At 36.3% G+C, this 15,673-nt stretch overlaps 1 protein-coding gene across 3 annotated transcripts in view; it reads left to right on the plus strand.

The window, feature by feature from the left end:
• SCAMP1 (secretory carrier membrane protein 1) overlaps positions 1-15,673 on the plus strand; it is a 122,849-nt gene that overhangs the window by 15,920 nt on the left and 91,256 nt on the right. The window contains exon 2 of one of the 3 annotated variants that reach the window (XM_065546396.1): positions 15,488-15,670. The exons of 1 other annotated variant lie outside the window; for it this stretch is intronic. Coding sequence is in view for 1 of the 2 variants with exons in the window: in XM_005557227.4 (XP_005557284.1) it covers positions 15,593-15,670 (78 nt within the window). In the remaining variant the exon portion in view is untranslated. The remainder of the gene's footprint in view (positions 1-15,487; positions 15,671-15,673) is intronic. One more of the 3 variants, XM_005557227.4, reaches the window with a different exon arrangement.

A 15,673-nucleotide genomic window follows, 5' to 3' on the forward strand; every position in this document is an offset into this window, starting at 1 on the left:
GCTACTTACCTTAGGCTTGCTTCACCCGATAAAAAACCACAAGACTGACTAACTCAAACAAGCATCCCTAGCTCTAGGAAAGTTGCCATGTGGGGATAAAATTGCACCTTTATTTTTTAAGTCTTTCTTAAGGATTTACTATCCATGTAAGACACGTTTATATTCTCTAAATGTTCAGTGCTTTGCCCTACTGATTGCTTTAAGAAGTAATTTGGTTTCTTGCCACTGCTCTATCTTTAGGCATATTATCTTTTTTTGACTATAGTTCAGTCAAAACATGTTTTCATGTACTTCCTATTGCTCAGATATGGTGCTACAAAATAGAATGTGAAATTTGGACTAGCAGGACTGTCTTTACCTCCGTGGTATCTGATAGCATTTGGTATCTAATTCTTTTGCCAGTGGACCATCTAATTTCTATTATTTTGGTTAGATGATTAATACGACTTTGAGTGGACCTAGTGGTATAATTTGAAAAACAAACAAAACATATTCTCAGTCTTTATCAGCCATTATATTTAAAATGGAGATCTTGCCAGTTTAATAGGTCTTTATGGTTATTTAAAATTTTATATAATTACTGTGACTACATTGGAGATTAAAGAGGATAAAACTCAATTGTGTCCAAGAGATTGTTACTGTTGAAGATGGAATAAGAGTAGGTTATTTAGTAATGTATATGAAACTCCCAAAAATCAGACACCGTGATAGTTACTTGGGATACAAGATAAAGAGAAGTTTCAGATGTCAAATAATGCACACTTTGGTTGGGAGATACAACATGTGATAAATGCTTTGATGCTAAAGAAACAAGAATAGCATGTTCTTCATATTGCAGAAACAGAACTTCCTGAGAAGATGAGGCCTGAACTATTTTACCTCAGTTCCCGTAAATGCAGAATATGAGGCAGAAGGCATATGTGTTGTTATACTTCACTTCTCTCATTTTATAGGTAGGGAAATTCAGACACAGAGGTTAATTTTTCTAAGTTTACTCAGGAATGACAGGACTTGCACTAAAATTGTTTCATGGAATTGCTTTAATAAGGGTGAGGATAATGTTGTGAGAAATAATTTCTCATAGCAATTGCTTAAAAGAGCTGCTGGTGGCTGGGCGCGGTGGCTCACACCTGTAATACCAATGCTTTGGGAGGCCAAGGCGGGCGGATCACGAGGTCAGGAGATCAAGACCATCCTGGCTAACACAGTGAAACCCCGTCTCTACTAAAAATACAAAAAATTAGTCGGGCATGGTGGTGGGCGCCTGTAGTCCCGGCTACTTGGGAGGCTGAGGCAGGAGGATGGCGTGAACTCGGGAGGCGGAGCTAGAAGTGAGCTGAGATCGCCCCACTGCACTCCATCCTGGGCGACAGAGCCAGACTCTGTCTCAAAAAAAAAAAAACAAAAAACCAAAATAAAACCCAGGACTCCTGGCAATATAAAATGAAACAAGGAAAGGACCAGACCCTCTCAATGTCATTTTGGCTGTAGGCTAAGAAACTAGAATTTCTTGCTTTCTATATTATTTAGGTTCATTACACATATCGTTAATCAGCAGGGAATTTTTGCCAAATTATATTCACAAATTCTGTTTTGTTTCCAAATATTTCTCTAGAATCTATAGAGTGTACTCGATAATGAAATTATTTTTTGAGGGGGAGGTGCATATAATGTTAATGTGGACAGATAGTGCAACTTAAGGTGATTTGTTTTACTTCCAAGTTGCACTGTCTTTCAGATGCCTAATTAGGAGGTAAGTTGACTTGGGCATGATTGCTTTAGTTAAGTTTCTAATTTACTAAGGACTGATTTGGGTCTATAAAAAATAAGTGAGTCTCTTTTAGATTTGAGTAAGACTGTTATGACCCTTGCCATGATATGAATTTTTCAAAATCACGATGTATTGAATAATTCCTAGTGATTATTAAGCACATATCATGGTTGTAAAAGTTTTGCTAAATACATTGTTGTCTTAGAGTCTCGTTCAGAATTTTTAATGGCTTTTCCTAGTTCCTTTTTAAAAAAATGATTGGGCATTTAGAAATATGTAGTACTGTTCCAGGTGAGTGACTTTCTTAGTATTTATTAAGTTCATATGATTGTAGTAACTCTGAGAATTATAAAGTAGGGGAAAAATTGAACTCACTGAGGGGAGGGCCTCTCAGCTTGAGGCCTTTCTTATTTAATCAAGTTGTCTAGTGTAGTGTATAATCTTGATTGAACCAAGCAGAGCTATTGAAGAATATTTTAATTAAGTTTTATAGAGCAGCCCGATACTCTTTTTCTTCTGAGGAAATATAGTTTTGAACATAAACTTATTTTCTTTATTGCATTTTCTTCCAACAACTTGGTCTTTGGATTTAGATTTGGATTTGAATCCTGACCATGTCACTTATTAGCTATATGACTTTGGGCAAATTACTAAAACATCTCCGAATCAGTATTCTCAGCAGTGAAAGAAAGGATATAGAACCTAAGTCATAAAGCTCTTCTGAGGATTACATGAAATAATTAAGAGTCTGGTATCATGCTAACCTAGATGAATTTTTTCTCTCTTTGAATCTGTAGCCTTCAATTTCCCATTGGCTTCCTTGATAGAACTGTAAATGTGCATTTTCTTATAAACGTTTAATACATTCAAAATATTACCTTCTTAAACCTCATGAAAAAGTGTGAAGGAAGTAATGGTGAAAATCTGCTACTATGTTATATAAAAATACTGGACTAGAAAGATTCTAATCATGTCTCTTGTCATCCTTTGTAATTTTGAAAAACTTAGAGGAAATTTAAGTCTAGTTTGTCATATTTCTTTTTGCTAACATAATTGAATTTGTCCAAATGGATGAAAGTGAAGTTATTCTGTGAGCCAGTTTTGAATAAGTTGTAGTGCCTGGATCAGTACTGTCCAATAGAAATACAATTTCTGCCACATATGCAATTTAAAATTTTCTAGTAGCCATGTTAGAAAAAAAGAAAAACCAAGTGAACTTAATTGTAAGACATTTTATTTCACTCCATATAAACAATCTTATATCAACACATAATCGTATAAAAATTAGAGATAGTTTATATTGTTTTGCTAAATCTTTGAAATTGAAAATCTAATGTATTTTATACTTGTAGCATATCTCAGTTGAACTAATTACATTTTAAGAGCTACATGTGGCTGGTGGCTACGGTAGCACAGGTGTATAGCACATCTATAAAATGCATTACTACAACAGTAGATGGCTTTTGCACACTGTAGGATATGTGTGATAAAAGAACATCATTTATCATTGCCAGTCTAAAGTTTGTCTCCAGTTCTTAGCAGTCATTTAACGGTGAGAATTTACCTATCGTTGCAAATCTGTTCAACAAATGATTTCACCAGTTTTCATTGTCCATTCCCAAGTATTTAAAATTTTCAAAGACCTCAAATATATGTACTTCACATTAATTATATCTGTAAGAAGGACATGAAAAGGTTTGTATTTTGAAAAGCTGATTCTGGCTTATTATGAAGAATAGATTGGGATGGGGTCAGAGGATAGGGAGGGAGACCAGTAAGGAGGTCATTGTCGTTGACCCATGAGAAATAACTGGCAGATTGATCTCGGGCTGAGGAGGGATTTGTTTGTTTATTTGTTTTTTGTTTTGCTTGTGTGCATTTTAAAGATGATCAATACTTGAAATGTGAGGTATCTTGCTGGGAAGAAGCAGTTGAACATATGAGAGAAAAGAATAATTGACAGGGTGATCCTAAGAAAAGGTAGGGAGAGATGAAGCTTAGATATGAAGAGAATTTCCCCCCACCTTGGGGGAAAGGCTTCCTTCTTGCTTTTCCTTCCCTCCTCTTTTTTGCTTCCCTTTTCCTTTTTTCCCTCCTTTTTCCCCCCTAACCTCTAGACGATGTGGGAGGTAAGGAAAAAAAAGGCTGAGGCCTTTCTGATGATCTGCAGGACATTGTGAAAACTTCTGTAACACAAAGTCATTCCTCACCAGTTAAAATAACAGTAACTGTTTTTGCTTTGGTGACTGATTGGCAACTCTAGTAATTGCTGTTCCCCTCAGATGCTTTACCTGCTGCTCTGTGCTCCCTTTTCTGGCCACCTTCTTATAACTTGTCACTCTTTCTACCGTGGCTGTTGTCAACTTCTGCTGCTATTATAGTTCCCAATTTTATGTCTCATATTCAGGCTCCTCAAAAATGGGAATAGAATTGGATTGGTTAGCAATTAGCCAGAATCGAGTTGCTTCTGTTGGGGACTGCCAGGTTTGCTCATGTCCAGTTCTAAAGATAGTTACCTTTGGCACAGAGGCCAGTTTCTTATTCTTAGAAATGTAACCAAGTTAATGGGGTCACATGACGCAAAGATTGGGCAAAGAACTGCTTCTGGTTGCTTTCCTTAGAAGGTGTTTTAAGGAAACACGGCGGGTGTTTTTTGTCCTATTCATTACCTAGGATGTGCTATATTTTTTACAATTCTCAGCCATAGGTGGAGAGCTTTTTTGCTTGATCCTTAACTTACTGTTGGTGGTAATGATGATAGCAGCCTCACCTGTCACTTATTTGAGTATTTCCTATGTATGGGAACTATATTAAGCACTTTACATGTAGTAACTCATGACTTATATGATACATTTTACTGATGAAAAAACTGAGGTACAGTGAAATATGAAGTGACTTGTTCAAAGTTTATTGCTTCTTAGTAATGGAACTGTAATTTGAATGAGGCAGCCAGCAATCCGTAGCATAACATTTCTGAACTATGGTTGACCAGGGTGATTATCAAATTTCCCCTTAATTTTAAAGATGAGAAAATCGAGAGAGAGTTTAGGTGACTTGTCTGATGTCACAGAATTGGTCATTGCCAGGTGCTCAGTTTCTGATTCCTAGACTAGTGCTTTTTTCTACTACAGAATAAGTACCCAAGACATAGAAGGTTTTGCATACTAATCATGAAACCCAAACCTGTGTTAGCAGCTATCATAGTAAGTGGATACATAATATATAGCCGTATAATAATCATCCATGTAGATTTTTATGTTATTAGACTACTATTTAGCTTAAAAATGACATATGTACAGAGAAAAGTAAACAGGAGACTGAGTTTCATTAGTCACATAAGTTGATTGAGTCAATCTCCTTATTTCCAGCAGGTGAAAGCACTGTCTCCCAGGTTGAATCTTTCAGGTTATATGTGGCAGTGATTAAGAAATATCCAGTTCAATGCATGGTATAGGAGAGCATTTGGAATACAGTGAAGGTTCATTCCTCTGGAGAATTTGGTAGAGAAACCTAGTATTAAATATGCAAACTAATTGTGCTAGATGTAAACTTTTCTTCGTTTGGAAAAATTTGTTTTCATATCCATCTTGATAGTTTAGTGAAATATGAAGTAAACACTGTGAAGTAATAACGGTGAAGTTAAGTGGCATTACTAAAGGACTGACAGAATAGCCTTGGCTTAACTAATGACGTAAAGATATAACTCTAATGTCTATGCATAGTCAGATCCACTGATATTTAAATTAAACTGAAGAATATCTTTACTTGCTGCTTAAAAGTTAATGAAATACAGAAGCCTAGTATGATCCTCTAAGTCAACAAAATAAGACTATCTGAGAATCTTTTCCTTATTAGAAATATAAATTCTCAGGCATCATCCTAGACCTATTGAATCAGAAGGTACGTTCAGAGTGACACTCAGCAATCTGTATTTAATAAGCCCTCCAGGTGACCCCAATGTGTGCTGAAGTTTGAGAACCACAGCCAAAGAAGAAACCAAATTATCAGTTGAAAGAATTTCATTTTGATTATGTTGGAGAAGAATAACATTTTCCTGCCACAGTTTTGGAATTATTAATTAGGAATTGGGAAGTCTTAGTTTAATTTTTGTCTCAGACATGCACTAATTGACCTTAAGGAAGTTTCCTGACCTTGTTTAAGGCCACAGCTTCTTTCTCTGAAAAATGGAACGATACAGTCTACCAGGAAAGATTATAGCAAGGATTGGAAATAAATGTAAGTGCTAAATACTTAATAGGCATTACAATATCATTTATCGTTACTTAATTCTTTTTCAATTTTGTTGTCTTCTCCCAGTTTAGAGGGTATGGCTTCCTCAACACTATTTACAGTTGCTAAAGCTAATTTGAAACATTAATTATGTGATAATTCAGAGATATCAGTTCTTTACCTTCCTAAATCTAGTGTTATTCTTGGTATATTGTGTACATACTCTAATGCTTTGTCATCTAATACTGCATTAGGAGAGTGAACTCAGTTCACTTGAGAAAATGATTTTATCAAATTGCCTGTTAACTTCTAGCCTGGATTAAATTTCTGGAATCTAGAAGGAAACAAGTGCACTTTAGTCACTGTAGTTGAAAGTAGAAAATTGGAAGAATAATTTTATTCTGGGTCTCTTTGGAACTAAGTTATACCTTATTTATTAGCTTTTCAAAGTATTTAAGGTGAATTTTAACACACTCAAGATAATTGGATGTGTTTATTTGTAAAGTGAGAGTTGGACTCGTACTTCTGTGGCACTGAGAGAATGACGTTGATAGCATGAATGTTGGCTAAGCAGGATTCATCTTTCTGATCCTACATTGTGTCTCCCTCCTTTTTTCTTTTCGAATTAATTTTGTTTTGTAATTATGAAAACATTTTCATGTTTCTGAAGTAAAGGCTATAAAACAGTATACAATTAAGTCTAGCTTTGAAGTCTATCCTCTGTCTTTATTGTTCCTTTCCTTCCCCTATAGAGAATCATTTTTATTCATTTTTGGATTCTTCCTTTTAAAAAACATAAACACACATTCATTTTTATCTTTCCTTTTGCACCAAAGGTTAACGTTTGTTTACACTCCTCTGCACCTTGCTTTTTTCACTCAGCCCATAGCACTTGTATATCTCGTTATACCATTTTACAACTGCATAATGATACTCAGCTGCATAGTACTTTATCATGTAGATTGTCATAGTTTGTTTAGTCATCTTCTATTTATAGATATTTAGGTTGCTTCCAGTCGATTAAGTAGTGTGGTGCTTCCATATGGTTATAAATAGAATTTTGCCGATATTTCTTTGGAGTAGATTCCTAGAAGTGAGACTGTGGGTCAAAGGATAAATACAGATGTTATTTTGCTAGGCATTGCCTACTTGCCCTACATAAAGGTTGTAACACTCTTTATTCCCATTAGCAATGCATGAGAATCCCTGCTTCCTTACAGCTTTGTCAGTAGAGTATGTCAGACTTTTAGATTTTTTTGCTAATTTGATAGGTGAGAAATGATTACATCAGTGTAGTTTTAATTAGTGTTTCTCTTATCAATGAGATTAAACATCTTTTTATTTACACTTTTGGAACTATCTTTATGCTCAGTTTTTTTCAAGAAGTATTTATTGGTTACTACTGCTGCTATTATCTTGAAGAATTACTCTTTGGGTATTTCCCCACAGGGATGGTAGTAATACTCGTTGAAGAAACAGAGTATCACCAGGCGTGTATGATTTAAGAAAAAAAAAAAAAAGATCACTGATCACAGATCACCACAACAGATAAAATGAAAACATTTGAAGGCTGGGTGTAGTGGCTCTTGCTTGTAATCTCAGCACTTTGGGAGGTTGAGGCAGGTGGATCACTTGAGGCCAGGAGTTCGAGGCCTGCCTGGCCAACATGGTGAAACCCTGTCTCTACTAAAAATACAAAAATTAGCCAGGCGTGGTGGCGCATGCTTGTAATCCCAGCTACTTGGGAAACTGAGGCAGGAGAATCGCTTGAACCCTGGAGATGGAGGTTGTGGTGAGCTGAGATCATGCCACAGCACTTCACCAGCCTGGGCAACAGCGAGACTCCATCTCAAAAAAAAAAAAAAAGTCTTTTTCTTGTTTCAAAGAGTTCACAGTCCAATTGGGGGAGAAAAGACTTGCATGAAGATTATCATCGTTCAGAGAAATAGATGTTGATGGAGCTCTCATAAGTGCTGTGGGAGCATTGAGCCTGGAGTGGAGAGACTTGGGTACAGGGAAGGTATCAGAAGATCATTGCTTAGCATATGAGGTAATATTTAGAATGAGCTTATAAGGAAGAGGAAGAGATTGCTAGGCTGACCCTGCTGGGGTAACTATTCCAACTAGGGGAAGCAATGCAAAGGAAGAGTATGACTGATGTTTGAGGACTCACTGGTTACTGGTTTTGTAGATGATGGTGAAGTTAGGCATTGAGACTACAGCTGGACCATCGAGATTTGATGAAGGTGCTTGTTGACCCTAAACACATTTCTAAATTAGATTAACTTTAGCAATGCCAAGTTGAAAATTTTGATTAAAATGTCATGTTTCTGTTTTCTCAATTTTCTGATTGACACATGCTTTGTCTCTTGATAATCTTCTTGGTCCTTACACTTTTGGGTGAACTTTGGAGGGGAACCCTGGGGAAGTAAGTCAAGTGATTTCATTCCCTCCTTCCCATTTTACTGTTGAGCAAGCCTAAAGCCTTTATATTTTGTCTGTGTCATACTTTTAATTTATCCTTACTACTTCCTTTATGCCAAATTTGAGCCTCCTTATTCAGTAGCTTGTTTCATTTGGTTAAGGGAGAAAGATCTTTCTCATATGAATTTATAAGGCTGGAAAGATAGGCAGGCTAGATGGTTAGAAGTCTTGTATCTCATTTTGAGGAATTTGTGTTTTGTTTTATAGTTTGTGTAGAGCCTTTAAACATCTGAAATGGATAAAGGACAGAGGAAAGAGGTTGGAGGAAGGGAATGGCAAAATTAGCTTTGCATTTTTGAGAGGTAAAGAATGACTGTCTTGAGGAAGGTGAATTGGAGAAGGTACAGTATAGACTAGAGAGGAGAGGTCTCCAGACCAGCAGAAGCAGTATCACCTGAGAACCTGTTAGAAATACAGGTTTTCAGACCCCATCCCAGACCTACTGAATGAGAAATTCTGGGGGTTGGGTGCAACACTCTGTGTCTTATTTGATTTTGATGCACACTAAAGTTTGAGACTAGAAATTCGAAGTTAGCCTACACGACAGTTTGGGAAATGCTTTTCATGTGAATTATGTAGTTGACTTTTGTTGATGTTCATTATGCTGAGATGTTCATTATAAATGCTTTTCGCATGAATTACATAGTTGTGTTGAGATGTTCATTTTTTATATATATTTATACACACACACTTAATACACACACACATACATATACTACAATTTTGTGATTCAGGTTTTTTAAAAATTTCGGTAGGTTTTTGGGGAACAGGTGGTGTTTAGTTATGTGAATAAGTTTCTCACTGGTGATTTCTGAGATTTTGGTGCACCTGTCACCCGAGCAGTGTACACTGCACCCAGTGTGAAGTCTTTTATCCTTCACCCCACTCCCACCATTTTCCATGGGTCCCCGAAGTTCATTGTATCATTCTCATGCCTTTGTGTCCTCATAACTTAGCTCCTACTTGTGAGAACATACAGTGTTTGGTTTTCCAGTCCTCAGTTACTTCACTTAGAGTAATATCTCCAATTCCATCCAGATTGCTGTAAATGCCACTATTTCATTCCTTTTCACGACTGAGTAGTATTCCATGGTATAAATATATATATATGCCACATTTTCTTTATCCACTCATTGATTGATAGGAATTTAGGCTGGTTCTGCAGTTGCAAATTGTGCTGCTATAAACATGCATGTGTAAATATCTTTTTCGTATAATGACTTACTTTCCTTTGGATTGATACCCAGGAGTGGGATTGCTGGATCAAAGGGTAGATCTGCTTTTAGTTCTTTAAGGAATTTCCACACTGTTTTCCTTAGTGTTTGTACTAGTTTACATTTTCACTAACAGTGTAAAAGTGTTCCCTTTTTACCACATCCACACCAACTTCTGTTATTTTTTGATTATGGCCATTTTTTCAGGACTAAGTTGGTATCACATTGTGGTTTTGCTTTGCATTTCTCTGATAATTAGTGATTGTTGAGCATTTTTTCATGTTTGTGGGCCTTTTGTACATCTTCTTTTAAGAATTGTCTATTCATGTCCTTAGCCTACTTTTTGATGGGATTGTTTGTTTTTTTCTTGCTGATTTGTTTGAGTTCCTTGTAGACTCTGGGTATTAGTCCTTTGTCAAATGCATAGATTGCGAAGATTTTCTCCTACTCTGTGGGTTGTCTGTTTCCTGATTATTTCTTTTGCTATGCACAAGCTTTTTAGTTTAATTAAGTCCCATCTGTTATCCTTTTTTGTTGTTGTGTTTGCTTTTGGGTTCTTGGTCATAAAGTCTCTGCCTACGCCAATGTCAAGAAAGATTTTTTCAATGTTATGTTCTAGAATTTTTATGATTTCAGGTCTTAGATTTAAGTCTTTGATCCATCTTGAGTTGATTTTTGTATAAGGTGAGAGATGAGGGTCCAGTTTCATTCTTCTCTACATGTGGCTTGCCAATGATCCCAGCACCATTTGTTGAATAGGGTGTCCTTTCTCCACCTTATGTTTTTGTTTGCATTGTTGAAGATCAGCTGACAGTAAGTATTTGGGTTTATTTCTGGGTTCTCTATTCCGTTCCATTGGTCTGTGTGCCTATTTTTATACCAGTACCATGCTCTTTTGGTGACTATGGCCTTATGGTTTAATTTGAAGTCCGGTAATGTAATGCCTCCAGATTTGTCCTTTTTACTTAGACTTGCTTTGGCTATGTGGGCTCTTTTTTGGTTCCGTATGAATTTCAGGATTGTTTTTCTAGTTCTGTGAAGAATGATGATGGCATTTTGATGTTAATTGCATTGAATTTGTAGATTGCTTTTGGCAGTGTGGTCATTTTCACAATATTGATTCTACCCATCCATGAGCATGGGATGTGTTTTCATTTCTTTGTGTCATCTGTGATTTCTTTCAGCAGTGTTCTGTACTTTTCCTTGTAGAGGTCTTTCACCTCCTTGGTTAGGTATATTCCTAAGTAGTTTTTTTTTTTTTTTTTTTTTTTTTTTTTTTTTTGCAGCTATTGTAAAGGTGTGGAGTTCTTGATTTGATTCTCAGATTGGTTGCTGTTGGTATATAGCATGGCTGCTGATGTATGTACATTAATGTTGTACACAAATGTTTCAGTTTCCTGAAACTTTGCTGAATTCATTTACCAGTTTTAGGAGCTTTTTGGATGAATTTTTAGGGTTTTCTACGTATACAATCATATCATCAGCAAATAGCAATAGTTCGACTTCCTCTTTACCAATTTGGATGCCTTTATTTCTTTTTCTTGTCTGATTGCTCTGGCTAGGACTTCCAGTACTGTGTAGAATAGAAGTGGTGAAAGTTGGCATCCTTGTCTTGTTCCAGTTCGTAAGGGGAATGCTTTCAACTTTTCCCCATTCAGTATAATGTTGGCTGTGGGTTTGTCATAGATGACTTTTATTACCTTAAGATATGTCCCTTTTATGCCGATTTTGCTGAGGCTTTTTCATAAAGGGATATTGGATTTTGTCAAATGCTTTTTCTACGTCTATTGAGATGATCAGGTGATTCTTGTTTTTAATTCTGTTTATGTGGTGTATCACATTTATTGATTTGTGGATGTTAAGCCATGCCTGCATCCCTCTTATGAAATCACTTGATTATGGTGGATTATCGTTTTGATATGCTGTTGGATTTGATTAACTAGTATTTGGTTGAGGATTTTTGCATCTCTGTTCATCAGGGATGTTGGCCTGTAGTTTTTTTTTGTTATGTCCTTTCCTGGTTTTGGTATTAGGGTGATGTTGGCTTCATAGAATGATTTGGGGGGATTCCCTCTTTCTCTTTTGTGATAGTGTCATTAGGATTGATACCAATTCTTCTTTGAATGTCTGATGGAATTCAGCTGTGAATCCATCTGACCATGGACTTTTTTTTGTTGGTAACTTTTTAATCACCACTTCAATCTCACTGCTTGTTACTAGTCTGTTCAGAGTTTGTATTTCTTCCTAGTTTAATCTACAAGGGTTGTATATTTCCAGGAATTTATCCATCTCCTCTAGGTTTTCTAGTTTATTTGTATAATGGTGTTCGTAGTAGCCTTGAATAATCTTTGTATTTCTGTGGTATTGGTTGTAATATCTCCTGCTTCATTTCTAATTATGCTTATTTGGATCTTCTCTCTTTTTTTCTTGGTTAATCTTGCTAATGGTCTATTTCTCATTTCAAAAAACCAACTTTTTGTTTCTTTTATCTTTTGTGTTTGTTTGTTTCTATTTCATTTAGTTCTGTTCTGATCTTGGTTACTTCTTCTTTTGGGTTTGGGTTTGGTTTGTTCTTGTTTCTCTGTTTCCTTGAGGTGTGACCTTAGATTGTCTGTCTGTGCTCTTTCAGACTTTTTGATGTAAGCATTTAATACTATAAACTTTCCTTTTAGCACCACTTTTGCTGTTTCCCAGAGGTTTTGATAGGTTGTGTCACTATTATTGTTCAGTTCAAATACTTTTTAAATTCCCATCTTGATTTTAATGTTGATCCAATCATCATTCAGGAGCAGGTTATTTAATTTCCATGTATTTTTATGGTTTTAAGGGTTCCTTTTGGAGTTGATTTCCAATTTTATTCCACTGTGATCTGAAAGAATACTTGATATAATTTTGATTTCCTTATATTTGTTGAGACTTGTTTTGTGCCCTATGATGTGGCCTGTCTTGGGGGATGTTTCATGTGCTGATGAAGACAATGTATATTCTGCAGTTGTTGGGTAGAATATTCTGTAAATGTTAAGTCCAGTTGTCCTAGGGTATAGTTTAAGTCCATTGTTTCTTTGTTGACTTTTTGTCTTGATGACCTGTCTAGTGCTGTCAGTAGAGTACTGAAGTCCCCCACTATTATTGTGTTGCTGTCTATCTCATTTCATAGGTCTAGTAGTAATTGTTTTATAAATTTGGGAGCTCCAGTGTTAGGTGCATATGTATTTAGGATTTTGATATTTTCCTGTTGCACTTGTCCTTTTATCATTGTATAATGTCCCTCTTTGTCTTTTTTAAGTACTGTTGCTTTAAAGTTTGTTTTGTCTGATATAAAAACTACTTTTGCTTTTGGTGTCCATTTGCATGAAATATCTTTTTCTAGTCCTTTACCTTAAGTTTATGTGAGTGCTTACGTGTCAGGTGAGTCTCTTGAAGACAGCAGATAGTTGGTAAATTCTTATCCATTCTGCCATTCTGTATCCTTTAAGTGGAGCATTTAAGCCATTTACAAACAATGTTATTGAGATGTGAGGTACTGTTCTATTCATTGTCCTATTTGTTGCCTGAATACCTTTTTCTTCTTCTTTTTTTTTTTTTCTGTTGTGGTGGTGTTTTATAGGGGCTGTGAGATTTATGCTTTAAGGAGATTTTATTTTGGTGTATTTTGAGGATTTATTTCAAGATTTAGAGCTCGTTTTCATATTCTCTCAGCGTTTGTTTGTCTGAAAAAGTCCGTATTGTTCATTTATAAAGCTTAGTTTTGGAGGATACAGAATTCTTGGCTGATAATTGTTTTATTTAAGGAGATTAAACGTAGGACTTCAGCTCTTCTAGCTTGTAGGATTTCTGCTGAGAAACCTGCTGTTAATCTGATAGATTTTTCTTTATAGGTTACCTGATGCTTTTGCCTCACAGCTCTTTAGATTCTTTCCTTTGTCTTGACTTTAGACAACCTGATGACTGTGCCTAGGTGATGATCTTTTTATGATGAATTTCCCAGGTGTTCTTTGAGCTTCTTGTATTTAGATGTCTAGATCTCTAGCAAGGCCGGAGAAGTTTTCCTCAATTATTCTCTCAAATATGTTTTCCAAACTTTTAGATTTCTCTTCTTCCTCAAGAACAATTATTCTTAGGTTTGGTTGTTAAACATAATCCCAAACTTCTTGGAGGCTTTTTTCATTTTTCAAAATTCTTTTTTTCTTTGTCTTTGTTGGATTGGGTTAATTCGAAAGCCTTGTCTTTGAGCTCTGAAGTTCTTTCTTCTACTAGTTCGATTTTATTGCTGAGACTTTCCAGTACATTTTTCATTTCTCTAAGTGTGTCCTTGGTTTCCAGAAGTTGAGATTGTTTTTTATTTATGCTATTTCACTGAAAATTTTTCCATTCGTATCCTGTATTCATTTTTTTAAAAAAATTCTTTAAGTTCGACTTTACCTTTCTCTGGTGCTGCCTTGATCGGTTTAAAAGTTGACCTGTATTTTTTTTCTGGCATGTTAGAGGTTTTGTGTTGGTTTGGATTCATTGCTGGTAAGTTAGTGTGATCTTTTTGGGGTGTTGAAGAACCTTGTTTTGTCATGTTACTGGAATTGTTTTTTTTTGGTTCCTTCTCATTTTAGTAGACTATATTGGAGGGAAGATCTGGAACTCAAGGGCTGCTGTTCAGTATCTTTTGTCACACGGGGTACTCTCTTGATGTGGTGCTCCCCGCTTTCCTATAGGGATGGGGCGTCCCGAGAGCTGAACTACAGTAATTGTTATTTCTCTTCTGGATCTAGCCCAGTGGAGCTACTGGGCTCTGGGATGGTACTGGGGACTGTCTGCAAAGAGTCCTGTGATGTGATCCATCTTCAGGTCTGTCAGCCGTGGATACCAGCACCTGCTTCCATGGAGGTAGCAGCAGAGTGAAGTGGACTCTGAGGGTCCTTGGTTGTATTTTTAAGAATGCTGGTTTTATGTTCATTGGCCTCCAGCCAGGAGGTGGCACTTTAAAGAGCACATTAGCTGCAGTAGTAGAGGAAGACCAGGCGATGGGCGGGACCATAGAGCTCCCAAGAGATTGTGTCCTTTGTCTTTGGAGTTCCTTGGCTGTCTCAGGAGCCTGCAGCAGCAATCCATCTTCTTCAAAGGGTCTGGATTCTCTTGGCTTTCCTGGTATGTTCCTGCATAGTTTTTGGAGCGAGAATGCGCGATGTAGGTCTCCATGTGATGCTCTGTCCATTGAGTGGGAGCTGTAAGTTAGTATTGCCTCCTATCTGCCATTTTTCCCTCTCACCATGTGATTTGGTTATTTTTATGAAAGTCTAATATTAAAAGATTTGAAAAGTTGGAATGGTGTGATCATGTGTTATACTTGGAAAAGGGAAGACAGTCTACGATCATGTGGTGAAATAAACTACAGTAAAGTAGAGATATTGGAGTAGAATAAAACAAGTAAGAGGTATTTAATATTGAATGCTCTAGATGTTGGCCGTATATGACATTGATTTGTAATGTAGTATGAAATCTTCAGTGGGAGAAATTGAAACTGTTATAAAAAGGGGGAACATGAATTCTTTGTTGAGGCCAAAGGAAATGATAGTGGGTCTGCCTGAGATTTGTTAAGATGCTCTTGTGTAGTCAGTTCCACGCAGCTATTAAGAGGTGGTTTACTTTTTATCTTGATGTAATAGCTTGCAGCTGATTTGAATCTCGCTCAGTTTTTGTTTTCCTTTGAGAATGTGAAGGTTGTATGGGTTTAAATTTCACCATTGTTGAAATGAGACAGTAAATCTGAGAATCTTCTTTTATTTTCCTCTGATAGCTTTGCTGGGTGACCACAAGTATAGAAAAGCAAATGGTATGTAAATATCAAAATTTTTTTTTAAAGGTAAGTCATCTTTTTTTTCTCCTTTGAATTTTATTCTAGGATCCATCAGTTACACAAGTGACAAGAAATGTTCCACCAGGACTTGACGAATATAATCCATTCTCGGATTCTAGAACAGTA

The sequence above is a fragment of the Macaca fascicularis genome, chromosome 6, assembly GCF_037993035.2.
Source record: "Macaca fascicularis isolate 582-1 chromosome 6, T2T-MFA8v1.1".
NCBI lineage: Eukaryota > Metazoa > Chordata > Mammalia > Primates > Cercopithecidae > Macaca > Macaca fascicularis.